The 17412-nt window shown below is 35.3% G+C and overlaps 1 protein-coding gene across 3 annotated transcripts in view; it reads right to left on the bottom strand.

Moving 5' to 3' along the window:
- piezo1 (piezo type mechanosensitive ion channel component 1 (Er blood group)) overlaps positions 1-17412 on the bottom strand; it is a 113306-nt gene that overhangs the window by 41261 nt on the left and 54633 nt on the right. For 2 of the 3 annotated variants that reach the window (XM_016453173.1, XM_016453174.1), the window contains exons 3-7: positions 17230-17352; positions 15627-15669; positions 14670-14823; positions 4799-4997; positions 3496-3709 (exon numbers count right to left, since the gene is read on the bottom strand). In XM_016453173.1, the coding sequence (XP_016308659.1) occupies positions 3496-3709; positions 4799-4997; positions 14670-14823; positions 15627-15669; positions 17230-17352 (733 nt within the window). The remainder of the gene's footprint in view (positions 1-3495; positions 3710-4798; positions 4998-14669; positions 14824-15626; positions 15670-17229; positions 17353-17412) is intronic. The other variant, XM_016453175.1, reaches the window with a different exon arrangement.

Genomic DNA, 17412 nt, shown 5'->3' with positions numbered 1-17412 from the left:
AATTAAAACTTTTATTCAGCAAGGATGTGTTAAATTGTTAAGAAGTGATAGCAAAGATTTATATTGTTAGAAAGGATTTATATTTTGAGAAAATGCTGTTCTTTTTTACTTTTGTTCATCAAAGAATCCTGAAAAAAGTATCGCAGTTTCCAAAAAAATATTTGGCAGCACAACTGTTGCCAACATTGATAATTCTAATAATAAATCAGCATATTAGAATGATTTCTGAAGGATCATGTGACACTTTATACTGGAGTAATGGCTGATGGAAATTCAGCTTTGCATCATAGAAATAAATTATATTTTAAAGGATATTAAAATAGAAACCATTATTTTATATTGTAATAACATTTTGCAAGATTACTGTTTTTTTTTCTGTATTTTTGATCAAATAAATGCAGCCTTGATGAGAATAAGAGACTTCTTTAAAAAACATTACGAGTCTTACTGATCCCAGACTTTTGACCGGTAGTGTATTTCAGCTTGGTCCACCACCAACTGGTTACTGGCTCTTTTATTTAGAAGGCAGGACTTCATCCGTCATATTACGTGTTACGCTTTCTCCCATTCTGAGTAATATGTGTGAACTGCCTTCGTATATACACTATAGGTCACTATAGGCTTGGAATAATTATGATTTTTTAAATGTTTTTGAAAGTTTTATGCTCACCAAAGCTGCATTAATTTGATCAAAAATATTGTAAAAACTGTAATATTGTGAAATATGATCATTTAAATGAACTGTTGAAATGAGTCGAAAACCATGCTACACTACAATTCACAAGTTTGGGGTAAGATTAAAAAAAAAAAATCCACCAAATTATTTTAAAAAATGATTAAAAACATTACTCCTCCCATTCTGAGTAATATGTGTGAACTGCCTTCGTATATACACTATAGGTCACTATAGGCTTGGAATAATTATGATTTTTTAAATGTTTTTGAAAGTTTTATGCTCACCAAAGCTGCATTAATTTGATCAAAAATATTGTAAAAACTGTAATATTGTGAAATATGATCATTTAAATGAACTGTTGAAATGAGTCGAAAACCATGATACACTACAATTCACAAGTTTGGGGTAAGATTAAAAAAAAAAAATCCACCAAATTATTTAAAAAAATGATTAAAAACATTACTCACCAAAAATGCATTAAATTGATCAAAAGTTACATACATTTATCAATGTTAAATAATATTTATATTTAAAAAAATAAGAAGCAAAACCTGTTTTCAACATTGATTATAATTAGAACCATTAACAATTGAGCACCAATAATAATTGATCATAACCGAGCAGCACACGGGCTTAGGTTTGTTCAAATTTATGTATAGTACAATAGTAATAGTGATGCTTGCCTTTGCACACACTAATAATCTTAATCTGACAGTAGTGTGCATGAGACATTTTGTATGTGACATGTTTAGGACAATGATGTATAGCAGAATTTTGTTTTATCTCACTGTGACAGCTGTGACAGTTATCGGCAGTGATTTGTGTGTCAGGAAAAATGCACAGAGCTGGCAACCTCACCAAGCCAGGTTTTACGGCCAGTAAGTGTGGGTGTCACTCTCCAGATATCTAAGGCTTAAGTCTCAGTGTTGCTTTTCAGTGGGTTATGCAAGGCTGGCAGGATACACCACCTTCACCTCGCCAGCCTGAGGCTCTATTTTAGTCCAGCAATAACTCTCGCATTTACATCACAACCTGCCTTAACACAAGCCTCATGTAATGAACATACATGAACACAGAACATCAACAGGCTAGACTGCTCATTTAAAAAATATGGACAAACCATAGTAGAGTAAGATGGGGTAAGAAACTTGAAATCCTATTTGGAATGCAAGTAATGATATTTGTATATGAACAGTAACTTTAAGATCACTGAGAAATAAATATAAACATTAACTGAAATAAAACATAAAAAAACGGATAAATTATTATAACTATAATAGTAAGTCAATGATACTAAAATAACACTTGACAGATGTACCTTGGTGGCATGATGTTATTATTATTATTATTTTTAAATATTAATATAATTCATGGGATTATTATTCAATAATTCCAATTTCTTTTATTTTTGTAAGAAAAAGTTTATTTTGAATAAACGCAGTTATTTCAAACTTTTTATTCATCAAATAAACCTGAAATAAGTTTAAACTAGAAGTTAAAATTGAAGGTTTTGGGTCAGTACATTTTTTTTCTTTGAAAGAAATTTTATATTTACTATATTTACTTATATTTTTACAAACGATTTCTATTTTGAATAAATGCTGCTTGTTTAACCTTTTTTCCTTGCTGACTAAAAGTATACATTTTTTTAAATATTACCCCAAACTTTTGAATTGTAGTGTATTATGGTTGTCAACTGATTTCAACATCATAATAAGAAATAAGTTTGATAGAAATCATTCAATTTTAATTTATACTGTTATTATATTATGACATGTGTCCAATTAAAATATTGTCAGTTTCATATGTACATATTCATATGCCTGTGTAAAAGTCAAAGAATACGTTTACCTATCAGATGAATCTCTTTTACTGGTATTGTACTTTGTATGTCATTGGTCGTTCAACAAAATTGTCAAAACACAATTTTAATATATTGATTTAACTCATTTAGTATTTTACATTGATGACACTTTAAAAATTATATAAATATAAGAATTATACATAATAATCCTTTATATGTTATGTAAAAGTTTACCCAGAGGGGCTTTTTGCCAAAGATAAATTTAGCATTTTGTGCTACGATAACTAAATTAGAAAGATGTGTTTATTTATTTTCTATCAATAGCACATTGGCTGATGCATCATCATTCTGTACATGCTAAACTTATATCTAAAGATGTTACAATTTTTTAAGTAAATATTCTTAAGGGGGAATCTTCTCTCATCTTTCCATATTGTTTGAAGCACACTGGAGAGCAATGTAATTCCAATGTTATATGAATGTGGCCATTTTAGAGTATCATGGTACAAAGTCAAAGTACCAAGGTATTAAAAGTGAATGCCATCACTGTACCTTAATACCGCCAGTATTAACACTACCAATAATGGTCACTGTGATTTTCCAAGTAGAACATGTTCCTGGATCAACATTCTTTTGTTGGTCCTGGAACAAGATTCCTGTCAAGAAAACAATGTCCTAACCTCAACCTGGGTTCCAAACCCAGCCTTATGCTTAATCCTAACTCAAAACATACTGTTGCATAGCGATGTTGCCCTAGAACCAACAAAAGATGTTGATCCAGGAAATGGTGCCAATGTTGCCCTACTTCGAAAAATCAAGGTAACCAGCCTTATTGGTTTACAGGAATGTTGTTCCAGGACAAATAAGGATGTTGAACTAGGTACACATACTACTTCAACAAATCAGAACAATTTTCCAATAACAGGACAGTGAAAATGATGCCACAATGTTACAGACGTACTGAACATACATTACAGTGAATGTGAAGGGAATTGAGAGTAATGGACAACAATACCTGGCCCACAGGCCCGCTGGGGAGAACATGTCTTGTGCAAATGAGCTCTGATACAGGTAAAGACACACCAGGTGTCCCCCTGTGAAGAAAGCCACCATCACGCACAATGTATTAAATCCCAGATGGCTGATGGGAAAGTGGCAAGCCCACCATGTGCACACTCCAATAAAGAGAAGGAAGTAGAAGGCAGAGAATGCAGAGGGTAAAGTGATTCCTGGAAAGAGAAAGACATGAATTCAAATCCAATTCACATACACTTTAAAATTAGACCCTAAACATTCTTTACACAAGTGCTTCTATCTTCGAAAACTTCACCTAACAAGGTGCTCTGAAATGCATCAGGACATAATTCAGAATATAAAACTAGTTCTTTTGCCACAAGAGATGCATTAGCAGAGTTTTCTAAACATAACTTGTGTCCCAAATGACATGCTATAAGGAAAGCCACAATAGTTAAGTGCATGAAGTGTTGAACATTTTACAATTCTTTTTGAAGTGCACTTTTCGTTGAAATGTTTTGTGTAAACACACTGCTCAGACTATGAAATGGTATGGAGTAATGAGTAAGCGGCTATGGTTAGTTTTCTCTTTTAGGTCAACTTGTGTAATGGCGAAGCAACATTTGAGCATGTTAATCTGTCAACGTGTTTATAAATAGCTACCTGAATAATAACACATCAAGTTTACTGGCACACACATTTGAAGGCAGCAGTGCAATGAGACTCTGCACTTGCAAACTGCTTTTGTTTACTTGCATAGAGTATGTTTCTGGCCATCCCTCAAAAACAAAGTCTATGAGGAATCAGTTTCAATCTGGAACCAGCTAGTTACATGTTTATGCCCACTGAGATATAATGATTGCATCCCAAATCATTACTTCTACTACCCAATGAAACATTTGTTGGTGATGGAAAAGTGCATCCCTTTGAAAAAAGTACTGGACATTTTGACACATCATCAAATTGCATCTTGACACTTTGGAACCCTTTTGTCACAAGCCATTTTTTTTTGTGCATGTAAGCATACTGTACATCTAGCTAAATTTACTGCCTTACAATACATAATTATGCATATCTTATTGTATGTTAAGATGCATATCATTCCTAAATCAAATATACTATTTAGAATAGATTTTATAGAAAACCTGTATATCAGGTTTAAGACTAATACAGGTTCTTGTTCTCACAACTATTGTTGACATATGGACACAATTTATACCGTTGACTTTGACTCTTCCATTTAATCTCTCATAATTTATTGCTTGCAATGTCCAACTTTATGTTAAGCCTGTTGATTCTCTTACCAGCTAGTGCTAGTAGTGTGACAGCCAGGATGCGACCCATGTGCCTGAGGAACTGCTGTGCCGTGGCACGCAGGCGGGCAGCTAACTGTGCTGCCCTGCTGCTTGAGTAAGGACTCTCCTCATCTTCTGTCTCACTACATGACAACATTCCCTCATCTTCTCCTTCTACATCATCATCATCATCTTCCGTTTCATCCTCCTAAAAAGAAGAGAACAGAGACATGAGAAAGACTTGATTGATGCTGGGGTGAAAAAATAGGCCACATAAGAATTACGTTTTTAATCTAAAATAATATACATGTATTTCTATTTCTAACTGTGTTCATTAGTCTTTGAAAATGACCAAAGTTCTACTGAAAAGACGTGATATTGGTGAGCTTGTGTCCCAAACTTTAAAACCAAGACTGAGAATGCTTGAAAGCACTGTAAAAACATACGTACTGTCTGAGAGAAACTGATAAATAGATACAGTAAGAGGCAGAAACTGAGGTATGTGTTTAGAAAGTGATAAATGTGAACAAAACATCAAGTCAAGTCAAGTCAAGTCAAGTCTGCTTATGGGGGCCGGGGCTCTGGCTCTTCTTAGTTTGCGGAGGAAGTAGAGACGCTGCTGTGCTTTCTTGGCCAGTGCTGTGGTGTTGTCAGCCCAGGAGAGATCCTCTGTGATGTGCACACCCAGGAACTTGGTGCTGCTCACCCTCTCCACAGTCACACCATTGACGGACAGAGGAGCATGCTGAGTGCGCACTCTCCTGAAGTCAACAACAATCTCCTTCGTCTTCTGCAAAGCTTTTGCAGGCATTTACTTGTATGCACATGTGAGAGTGTGTTACTCTTGGCTCCTCAGGGTCATAGCAATCATATCTGGCCAGGCTGCGGAGCCAGACAGGCATGTTTGCATCATGAAGTGTTTTTGGGCAAAAGCTGAAACACTGTTTAAACCAGTGACCTGGTGTAGTCAAAGGGGTCTATAATACCTGAAGAGACAAAGGGTATTTTCAGAACTGAACACAAAAGAAGATATTTCAAGGAATGTTGGTAACCAAACAGTTTCTGCTAGCCATTAAGTGCATTCTGCCCCCCATACTATAGAAGTCAATGGCTACTGTCAATCAGCAACTGTTTGGTTACCAACAGTCTTCAAAATATCTTTTTTTTTCCTTCAACAAAAGGAAGAAATTCATATATTGTAACAACTTGAGGGTAAATGATGACAAAAATTTCATTTTTTTGGTAAACTATTCCTTTAAATCCCTATTTTGGAACAAAGCAGATGATCTACAGTACAAGTGTGAAAATGTTGATTGTTTAAAATGTCATTTGGTACAATGTTGCATTTTCGTCCTGGTTCGCTTTCACAAGACGACGTTCCAAATCTTAACAAAATAGTATGCAAGTCACATGTAAGTAAAACTGTCCTATCATTGGTCAAAGCACACTTGTTTATGTTCTGGGATTCTGCTCATTGCGTCAATCATTAAGATTTACAAGTTAGCTCCGTGGGCTTAATGTGGCTTTTTCTGTCATTACACACACTTTCAAAAACATATATATGACCCTGGACCACAAAACCAGTCATAAGGGTACATTTTTCGAAATTGAGATGTATACATCATATGAAAGCTGAATAAATAAGCTTTCCATTGATGTATGCTTTGTTAGGATAGGACAATATTTGGCCGAGATACAACTATTTTAAAATCTGGAATCTGAGGATGCAAAAAAATCTAAATATTGAGAAAATCGCCTTTAAAGTTGTCCAAATTAAGTTCTTAGCAATGCATATTACTAATCAAAAATGAAGTTTTGATATATTTACAGTAGGAAATTTACAAAATATCTTCATGGAACATGATCTTTACTTAATGTCCTAATGATTTTTGGCATAAAAGAAAAATCAATAATTTTGACCCATACAATGTATTTTTGGCTATTGCTATAAATATACCCCAGTGACTTAAGACTGGTCTTGTGTTCCAGGGTCACATATGAGCCTTCATGCTATATATATATATATATACGTATATATATATATATATATATACGTATATACACACAGTCAAACCAAAAATTATTCAGACACCAGATATAATTTTTTTATATTTTTTTACTAGTGGGTGCAGGATACTTTAGTTCAAGTGAGGATAGCAAAATAAAGTAAACTGTGATATATTATACCCCAAAATTCTTCATACAGTGGACTATTAGTAAAATTGATCAAAATTTGGGAACAAAAATTATTCAGACACTTTGACCTGACCATGTTTTGCTTAAGTGTTTTTCTTTAATTGCTAATGTGACCTTTTTACACCACAGACTGAACAAAATTAAGCATTGCTTGGTAATTGGTTGACCTAAATTGGTATTATCAAATTGTGTACTTAAATTGAACAGCTGACAGCTGACAGCTATTCAACCTAATTCATTACATACCTTTCTATCAAAGTTATCTGGAAATTATCAAGATGAATTTGTTCTGACACAGTTTAACTCTGAGTTCTTGTCATATTTTATTACCATTTACTAAACTATAGCGAATAAACAGTGATAATGTGAGAAATGTTGAAGGTGTCTGAATAAATTTTGGTTTGACTGTATATCTCCAACTATGTGTGTGAATATGTACAGCATCTTTAATGCACCTGTTTTGGAGAAGGGCAATTAAAAGACATTTCCCATTATGAATTAGGATACTCCAGTGTTTGATTTCAATCAGATGAGGCCACCTCACTCAGGCAATCTCAGACCGATTATGCCGCTCTAAGCGTTTATATATGCCCAAATTAACTGAACCACATTAACCAGTCAAACCTGGATCCCTTTGTTTGCATACCTTTAGCTTAAAAAAAACTGGTAAGAACTGGTGTTCTGGTACAATATCAGTTTCTCATTGCATCATTGAAAGCTTTGGATTCTTTGCTGGCACATACACCTCTGCTAGAATAAACTTCTGAAATAAACTCTGAATCTTACAACAAAGCAAAGAAAGCTACTTATGTGTAAAAAGAGTGTGTATTCAATCCATTACTGAACTGAAGGGATACAATATGGTGCAACTGCATCAGAAGACACAAGGCTCACTATCACTGTGAGAGCATCAAAAAGACACAAAGTAGAGCTTTAAGGTCTGTTCACTCCGAGGATGAGAACTATAGCTATAAACTTTTATTAAACATTCTAATTCTAAGAGAATAGTGGAGTCAACACCACAACTATAATGATAACACAAAGGAATGATTCTTTTTTCAGCTGATGAACAATAATAACATTGGCAGCCAATCAGAAACCATCAAATTTAAAGAACTCTATAGAATAATTAGCGTATAATAAGCATAACATTATTGTCCATTGGTGTGGATGCTAATATAGACATCATTACAGAGTACTGTAGTAATGAGTCATGAAACCCAGAAACAGGTTATCACTTCCATTTGAGTGAGCTTTTGGTTTGGGATTGGGTTAGGGTTAGGATATCAAAGGTCTGGATGTTTTAACATTTTAGTCTCTGGCATAAAATGCATCAGCAGTACATTGATTGTGATTTTTAAAATGTTGTGTCTTGAAAAAGGTGGTTGCTAACTGGGACTATAGAGGTTGTCCGAGACATTAAATATCATCATAGTGAAAAGGAAGACTCATCAGCTCACTAGTCTGCTTTTACATTCTTGTGTTTAAAATTCAACTCTTGCAAACTATTTGAACTCAAACATTCTACTTGCAGAATTTAATGCTATGCTTACAGGTGCATCTCAATAAATTAGAATGTCGTGGAAAAGTTAATTTATTTCAGTAATTCCACTCAAATTGTGAAACTCGTGTATTAAATAAATTCAGTGCACACAGACTGAAGTAGTTTAAGTCTTTGGTTCTTTTAATTGTGATGATTTTGGCTCACATTTAACAAAAACCCACAAATTCACTATCTCAACAAATTAGAATATGGTGACATGCCAATCAGCTAATCAGCTCAAAACACCTGCAAAGGTTTCCTGAGCCTTCAAAATGGTCTCTCAGCTTGGTTCACTAGGCTACACAATCATGGGGAAGACTGCTGATCTGACAGCTGTCCAGAAGACAATCATTGACACCCTTCATAAGGAGTATAAGCCACAAACATTCATTGCCAAAGAAGCTGGCTGTTCACAGAGTGCTGTATCCAAGCATGTTAACAACATCTTAAAAAGATGCACAACCAACCGAGAGAACCGCAGCCTTATGTGTTTTTTTTATTGGTCTTATGAAGTATTCTAATTTGTTGAGATAGTGAATTGGTGGGGTTTTGTTAAATGTGAGCCAAAATCATCACAATTAAAAGAACCAAAGACTTAAACTACTTCAGTCTGTGTGCACTGAATTTATTTAATACACGAGTTTCACAATTTGAGTTGAATTACTGAAATAAATGAACTTTTCCACGACATTCTAATTTATTGAGATGCACCTGTATACTAGTGCATTTTCGTTTTAAAATGCATAACTTTTGCTACAGTTACGCCTGTCATTTACACTACACTCGACCCTCGAAAATGGAGACTTTTGAAAACTTTTGTTTTAGACTGAAAACTCCAGGGTTGTGTTTCAGTGTAAACGGACCAAAACTGAGACTTTTGAAAACGATGGCGTGGCTGCCCACATTCGCTCTGTGTATCCTTGACGACCATGTAAACAATAAGATCATGCTCATTATGAATGGTCATGGGACATGCGTTTTCGTTTGTGTAGTGTGGACGGAGATCATTTCTGAAACACAGTCTAACTATACCGCTTGTGACAATTTTATTTGAAAAGTTGTGTTCATTTTAAGATTATCTTTAACAAAACTTGCAAGAATCAACCAACTGTTGTCGGTCACAGAGCTTATTTTCTGCAATAATATAAAAGTCAATGGAAAAATCCTATAAACTAGGGTGATGTTAACTTCAGGATTGGCTTACAAAATTAAATGATCCCTTCAGCATTATACAGTTAATGTTCTTGGTGTGAAGGAGACTTTATAACTCTTGAAGCAGATTTTAATGGGGATAGTCCAACATACATACATTCATTTTAGAATTCAATAACTCTTGATTTTTACAGTGCATTTCCAGAGCCTCAACCACACTGTTCTAATGGATAATGAAGTGGCAAGAGTTTTGAGAAAGTTGCATGAAGTCAGTCAATCAGATTTGAGCTTGCCATACTGGTCAGACTTTCCGTGGGTGAGATTACAAGTCTGGCCACAAGACCGACCATAAACACTGAGGACCAGACGTTATGACAAATGTCAAAAGTCTCACTGTGCAGGACTAACTTTGTTTTACTTCTTAGTCCATTTGCTCCTTCTGCCGATCTTTTGACCCTGAATATAAAACCTGTGTTAGACTCCTTCAAGGGCACAGGAAGGTTGGATTCTTCTAGTCTTTTCCAGGCTTTTCAGCTCAGCGCATTATCAGTGTTCAGCATTGTCCAGGTCCTCCCTCATTCCACAGCCTCATGTGACTCTATTAACACCCTCTCCAACACTAAACATAGAGCCGCAATAAGGCATCAGCTGCCCTCTGGATGGATCCATGTAATGAATCTTCAGGCCAATCTAAACCTTAAAGGTGGGGTAAGCGATTTTTCAAAAACGCTTTAGAAAACTGATTCGGGCCGACTAGCAAAACAAACTTGTAGCCAATCAGCAGTAAGGGGCGTGTCTACTAATGATGTGGAGAAGAGAGCGTTCAGTGCATGGGAAGGACATTAGCGAGCCGATCGACAGAAAGATAGAGATGGCGGCTAAAAAACAAAAGAGGAAAACGTCTGCGGAACAAAAGAAGGCTTAAGGCAATAAGGCAAGAAGTAGGACCCGTGTAAATATCGGATCAGCTTTCCAGCGCTGGAGAGAACTCAAGGAGCGGAAGGCCTGTGATGGGGCGAGACCCTTTTGGGGTAGGGGCGTGTTTGTTTTGGTGATTTCAAATGTCAACATTGGCTAACAGAAATCGCTTACCCCACCTTTAATTAGTGAACTGGCTATACACTTTCAGAAAGAAATGTGCAACACCAGACCAGCACCTGAACAACAGACTGAACAGAAGAATTTATTTTAATCGATTGACAGCAATAATTACAACTAAAAAAACTAAAACCATGCCGGAAGAACAACAAAACCAGCAGACCAACTAAATTAAGCAGTTTTGTACCTTGGATATCTTTTTAAAATATCAAAAAATGTTCAATGCCATGAACCTTTTATACTTTGTTAGTGACTAGCTTGTCCTCTGGTGTGCTCATTGTAGCAGCCTGGGAAGCTGTAAACAAAACACTGTTTCCTGATGGAAACATGCCGGAATTTGTGTGGTGTTTGACGTTATGAAAATGCCTGTTGTATTCTTAGTAGTTTTTTCCTTCTGTTTATTTTCCCCCTTTCTTTTCAGAGCTTTCCACTCACCATGCACGTATGGTGTACCTGAATGTTTAGAGTGTATTTAAGATCTTTCTTTAACTTTCATAACTGCCAATTTACCACCTACCAATCACGATGTTACATAGTTTAAATTGAACCGTAATACGTGTGAATAACAGCAAATTAATACTTACATTTTATTCAACGTTGTGCTTTCACTGACAATTGTCTGTCAGTGTTTGCATTAAAAGTTACATAAAAACAACTATATTGCACTTACTGTAATTTACTGTAATGGTCTTTGTTGTAGCTTTCCTTTTTTACTTCAGTAAAACAGTGAGTGCAGAGACATGTATAAACGCATTTCATCTGATCGAATTGGCATCAGACTCCAAGTACCATGGCCACAACAAAGCCCATTCACTCAGTCCCTCACTGCAGGCCAATGCTTTGGAATGTTTTGTAATTATGTTGTTCCTATAGTTTACAAGGCAGGTGTTTGCTAGTTGGTTATAATGCTACAGTGCAGAAATTTCGGCATGAAGCAGTTTTTACACTGTTGCAGAAGACTTTTGGAAATCAGACTAGTAATAGTAAGCAAAACATACAAAATAAAACAAAGTCAAGGACTTAAAACAAACAAGGACTTAAAAAAAATTGCTATAAATTTTTTGCTACTTTGGTTTGTAAACTGTACACCACTTTTTTAGAAAGGCAGCTTGACTATAGTTTAACTATATTACATTATAGATTTTAGCTTGGCAAGTTATCGTTCAAAGTTAGCCTTGACAAAGCTGGCATAATCAATCAGTCCAACTGCTGCATTTTACTCATTCTTTTGCATTTGAGGGTAGGAAAGTGTCAGATAGAGGTCAGCTTTGGAGGTATCTGGAAATAATATTTATATAAGCATTATATATAATGTTGAAATGGTTTCTATTGTTAGATTCCAGTAAAGCAGACACACATGCCTGGTTTAGCACTTTGGGCCTCTATTGCTAATAGATCTTATAAAGATCCTATTTTTCTATGCTGACACATAGCGAGCCAGCCAGCCAGCCAGTGTTTGTTGATGTTGTTGCCTTGGCAACAGCAGCAGGAAGTTGTCAGACTCTAGGCTGCTGTACAGTGCTGGAATGGTGCAAAGAGTCAAAATGGGGAAAAAAAATGCAAGAGCAAAAATCTCATAAAACATCACAGGGTGGAGACCGAAAAGAAGTAAAAACTTTCAGTATATAAAAAATATTTAAAAAGAAACAAACATTTTATGACATGAGAAAATGTAATGGTTAAAATATGTTTTATTGTTACTATTTTCTACTTAGATATGTTTCAAGCATTGAAGTTCAAGCTTTCAACTAAAACGGTTTTGAGTTTCTTCATGCTGGTTTGAATTAGAAGTACTGTATCTGCTAATAGTTTTATTCTTTCTGAAACCAGCAACTAAACATATTATTTTCTGTACATTCCTACAATATGTTGAAGCACTATTTACACTACTAGTCTTTTGGAAGCTGCATTCACATCAATTAGCAAATAAGATTAGCCTATAATACAAACTAGATTTTCAAACGAGATTTCCTGAATAAAATGTACGTGGTGTTGCCTGTTCAAAAGTCACTACAATGTTAGGGTGTTGTGAGTGGTTACTAGGTTGGTTACTCAGTATAAGGCGTTTACTTGTTGTGTGTGGATATGTCTATGTGGTTGCTAAGGTGTTTTGTGCTGCTTACTGGCTGCTTATTAAGTCAAAAGAGCACATCTACAAGTTTTTTTTTATGATATTATGTTATTCAGAAATTGCTTGGGTCTGTTTGTTTTATTGTCCAGAAAGAAAGAAAGAAAGAAAGAAAAATATCCCTTTGCCAATCTCTTGACTCAACATGTCTGATCACTTACAAAATTAATAGCTCAGATTCTGGTCAAATCAGTAAGACTATATGAGCAATAGTCATAGTGATGCTGGGTAATGTTTCTATTCCATCTTATCATTTTGTTCTTTTTAACTCTTGTTGCTATGTTTGTGAGAGTTGCTCAAATGATCATGTTCACCATCATAATACCATGCAAAACAAAAATGTTTTGATTTTAGTTGCCATGTGACCTTGTGGTCAGGGCTACATGTTTTGACAGCATATTTGTTAATTAATGATTTTGCCATACTGTTTTTCTCTCTCTCACACACACACACACACACACATGTTTCCTCATGGGGACCTCAAAAATGTCCCCACAAGGTCAAAATTTACTAGTATTACTATCCTTGTGGGGACATTTGGTCCCCATAACGTGATAAATACCAGGTACACACACACACACACACACACACACACACACACACGTGTTTCATGTTTTTTTTAGTGACATTCCATAGACATAATGATTTTTATACTACGTATAAAACTACAGTATATATTCCCTATCCCCTAAACAAAACCCTCAAAGAAAACGTTATGAGTAAAATAATAATAATAATAATAATCATTTGTATTATTTATAAACCGTTTTCCTCATGGGGACCAAAAATGTCCCTAGGTCACACACACAGACACATACACTTGCATTACATCGTATTTTCATTTCATTCATTTTCAATCCAAAGTAAAACTTTTTGAAATTTTGTGTACACACAGTCAAAATAAGTGACCACATATACAGTATATCTAAGATATACCTATGTGGCACTTTGGGTTGGCAACATTAGTATGGCAAGTCATTTTTATGCAATGTCTGGAGTATATAACATACACTTAGACAGGAAGGTTCCATCTGACCAACTTATAAAATGAGCAGCCACATTTTTACATGACCCAAATAGACAGGTAATTCTCAAATCGATGATACCACAATAATATGGTAGCATGGTGCATGTACACTTTGTGGTCACAATTTACCTTCATCTAAAACTACTAAGCACAGATTATTTTATGGATGTAAGACTCAGCAATAACGCAGAACATGCAGTTGATCCCGAGGATATCTCATTTGCTTGCCAAAGCTTCAGTAAAAAAATTAAAAATAAATAAAAATAAATTAATTAATAAAAAAAAAGAAAAGAAGTAATCTGAAAACAAAAAATTGATGTGTCATTGCTATTTGCACAATATTAAGTATGGTTTATGTGTCCAAACATTTTTGGGACCACTGTATCATATGATTTTTTTTTAGAAGATCCAGAACCTTGTTATATTATGAACCTTAACTTTTCAAAAATTAGAAAAAAGGTTTTGCCTCTAAAGCCCTCATTGTATCAAGTCAGGATGCATGCAAACAAATATTTGCCTCCCAGAAGAATGATAAAATCCCTGACTCACACAACTTATATAGCAGCCAGCCAGTGAAACAGCAGTCTGTGGATTACATCAACACAAGCCACTGAAGCAGGCCACGGGTGGGCTGTGTGAGGCTCAGACTAAACAAACATTACTCACCAGTGTCTCATAATAAGCTGCTCAAACATAACAATAGATCAACAGTAGGCCTGGCCTATGCTCAGCTCACCTCCTGGAGAAGTGTAGACATGTGAGGTATGGGTCCCTCCTCTCTTTTCTTCAACAGACGGTTACACAGTATCAGGATGATCAGAGAGATGATGAAGATCCCAAGATCTGGTGTCAGGAGCCACACCATGCTCCAAGGATCTTCCAGCGGAAGCCTGCAGGAGCAACCGCAAACTCAGTGGTTAAATGATATATCTGAGCAATATGGTGTTATACAGATCAGAAAATGCAGCCTTTCGCAACCTTTTCATGAAGAAAAGAAAAGAAAAGTAAAGAAAAGAGGGCTTGAAAATGTAGCCTTTTATCTAGAAATAAAATAAGTAGTAATACAATACAATGAAATAAAATAAATAAATAAAATAAATATAAAAAAATAAAATATAAAAATAAATAAAAATAGATATCAAAAATAAAATTAATCAAAATAAAATAAAAACATGAAACATAAAACTTGAGTAAAACACAAGTGCTTGAATATGGTACAGAACAGGGCTTGAAAATGTAGCCTTTCATCTAAAAATAAAATATAAAATAAAATATAATAAGCTACCACATAGCATATCTCAACTGTTTCATTTCTTGTATTTTCACAAAATGTAAACAATGATATTGCCCAGCTCTAATCTGCTAAATCTGACTATGAGCCATGCAGACAGTAAAATATTATAATAATTAAAATCATGTGTTTTCTGTAAAGCTGCTTTGAAAAAAAAAAAATACATTCATAAATATTGGGTATCACAAGTTCATGGAATTTTGGCAATATGGTTAAAATCGGGCGATAACATGGCTGCATGAAAAAAATTTGTATGTTAAATGTGTTTTTGGTAATAAGCCTTAAATGGCCTTACTGTTTCCTCACTGGTTTGAACTTTGTGATCTAGCTCTGATCAGTTTCAAATAGGTCAACATGATGCCTCACATATACATGCTCTCATTCTCTGCATTCTCTACATACCTGGACACTCCAACATGTCTTGATAGAGTCTCCCATGAACTGCCTACAGAGAGAGCAAGAGAGAGGTTTTCATACTGAGGATAAAATGAATCACAGTACTGGACATTGTCAAGTAAGTCATAAAGATGAGCCAACCGCAAGTGCCTTTGCATAGCTACCGAAACATTTCCATGAGCCACTGAACTCTCCTTTGGCAGAGTCAGCCAAAGGCTACAAGCCCTTGAAGTCTTTGCAGTCAGCCTGGCAACTCCTTAAAGATACGTGGGACTCAGGAATGATACATTGATACATCAATTTGGGAAGGGAAGGCAAACATAATGTCCAAACCTCAAATAAGAGCGGCTAATAACTGAGGCTTCTCAAATGGATTACAGTACTTACTTACTTAATCCTCTTTGTCCCGTGTGAGACAAGGCCAATTTGTGATTTTGGCAAGTTGAACAACGAATGATATTCCTATCAGATAAACTTTCAGATTTAGATTTAAGTTTCAACAGATCACTTTCATCTGATTTCGTAAGTACTGTATAGTTAGTAATAGCAAAAAGGTTTACAGTTAGAGAAAACAACTTAGCTGACCAGACTGGTGTTTTGGAACCACCGAAATATTAAAATCCAGGAACACGTCCTGTTTGACAAAAATCACAGTCACCTGTGAATACCCTGTTGGAAAATTCAGTTTAATTGAGTAGCTGTGTTTTGCAACATAGCTGGCTTCTTGTTAAGTTGGTAAGTTGGATCAACTTATTGAAAGAAGCAGCTTATTGAATACACAAATTAAAAACTTTGGTGCCATATATTTTGAATGTGAAATTCGAACTGAGTTGTTTTTATAAGGGACACATTTGAGATTGAAGCTGTATATGCAGATGTAAAGTATGTGTCTGCATAGGTCACATGACAATATCTATGTTTACATGGACAACTTCTGTTTCAGTCTGAATTAAATAATTCTGATTGATGAATCTGAACATAGTGCTTACATGAATGCTAAAAAATAATGATGAGGTTGATGTGCATGTTTATATTCCATAATCTTTCGACATTTGCACACTGTACAAATATACTGCACAAATATGAGTTTCCCACTGATTCAACACAAGCATACTAGCCCTCCTCCTCTTCATTTTCTGTTTTAAAAAAGCAGACTTCATAATTACTGATTTCAGGTCCTAACTAGGAGATGATGAGCACATGAAGCTTTTTGCCGTGCTGCTTATATTTATCAAGAAGTAAAAATGCTGCTTCCTGCGCCCAAAACAAGGCATCTGTGAATGAGAGTCCAAAGCAAGAACTGGTGGGACAACATTTGTCCTGTACATTTCACAGATGAATTTTCGAAAGACATGAGAATCATTTATGACACTTATGATTTAACAACTATAGCTTGTTCAGTGTTTTTGAACATGTTAGCTGGTGACCAGCCTGCCTGGACCAACTACCAACCATTTAGTTTAGAAACAACTTGACAACACTGTGTTTTTCTCAAATTTTGTTTTTTTAATGAAAGAATGCATCCTCTTTGTGAATGCTGCTTAATGATACTTAATGGAGAAGAATGCGCTCTATGATTGTACATGCACTTGAAACAAGTCAGACTTACAGTTGTGTCCCAGTGCATTATCAAGGCTGGGGATGGTATACAGGCAGATCTGGAAGCTGACATGTGCCAAGAGGAAAATCAGACTGGTGCTGAAAAGGGCCTTGATGTAACGTCCAGTGTGTCCTGTGGAATGGAGTAGAAAACACGAGAAAGTTGAAAGTCAGCACAAATCATATATATATA

This window comes from Sinocyclocheilus anshuiensis, unplaced genomic scaffold, assembly GCF_001515605.1.
Source record: "Sinocyclocheilus anshuiensis isolate Anshui unplaced genomic scaffold, SAMN03320099.WGS_v1.1 scaffold1317, whole genome shotgun sequence".
In the NCBI taxonomy this organism is placed as follows: Eukaryota; Metazoa; Chordata; class Actinopteri; order Cypriniformes; family Cyprinidae; genus Sinocyclocheilus; species Sinocyclocheilus anshuiensis.
This window is presented reverse-complemented; position numbering and strand designations above follow the sequence as displayed.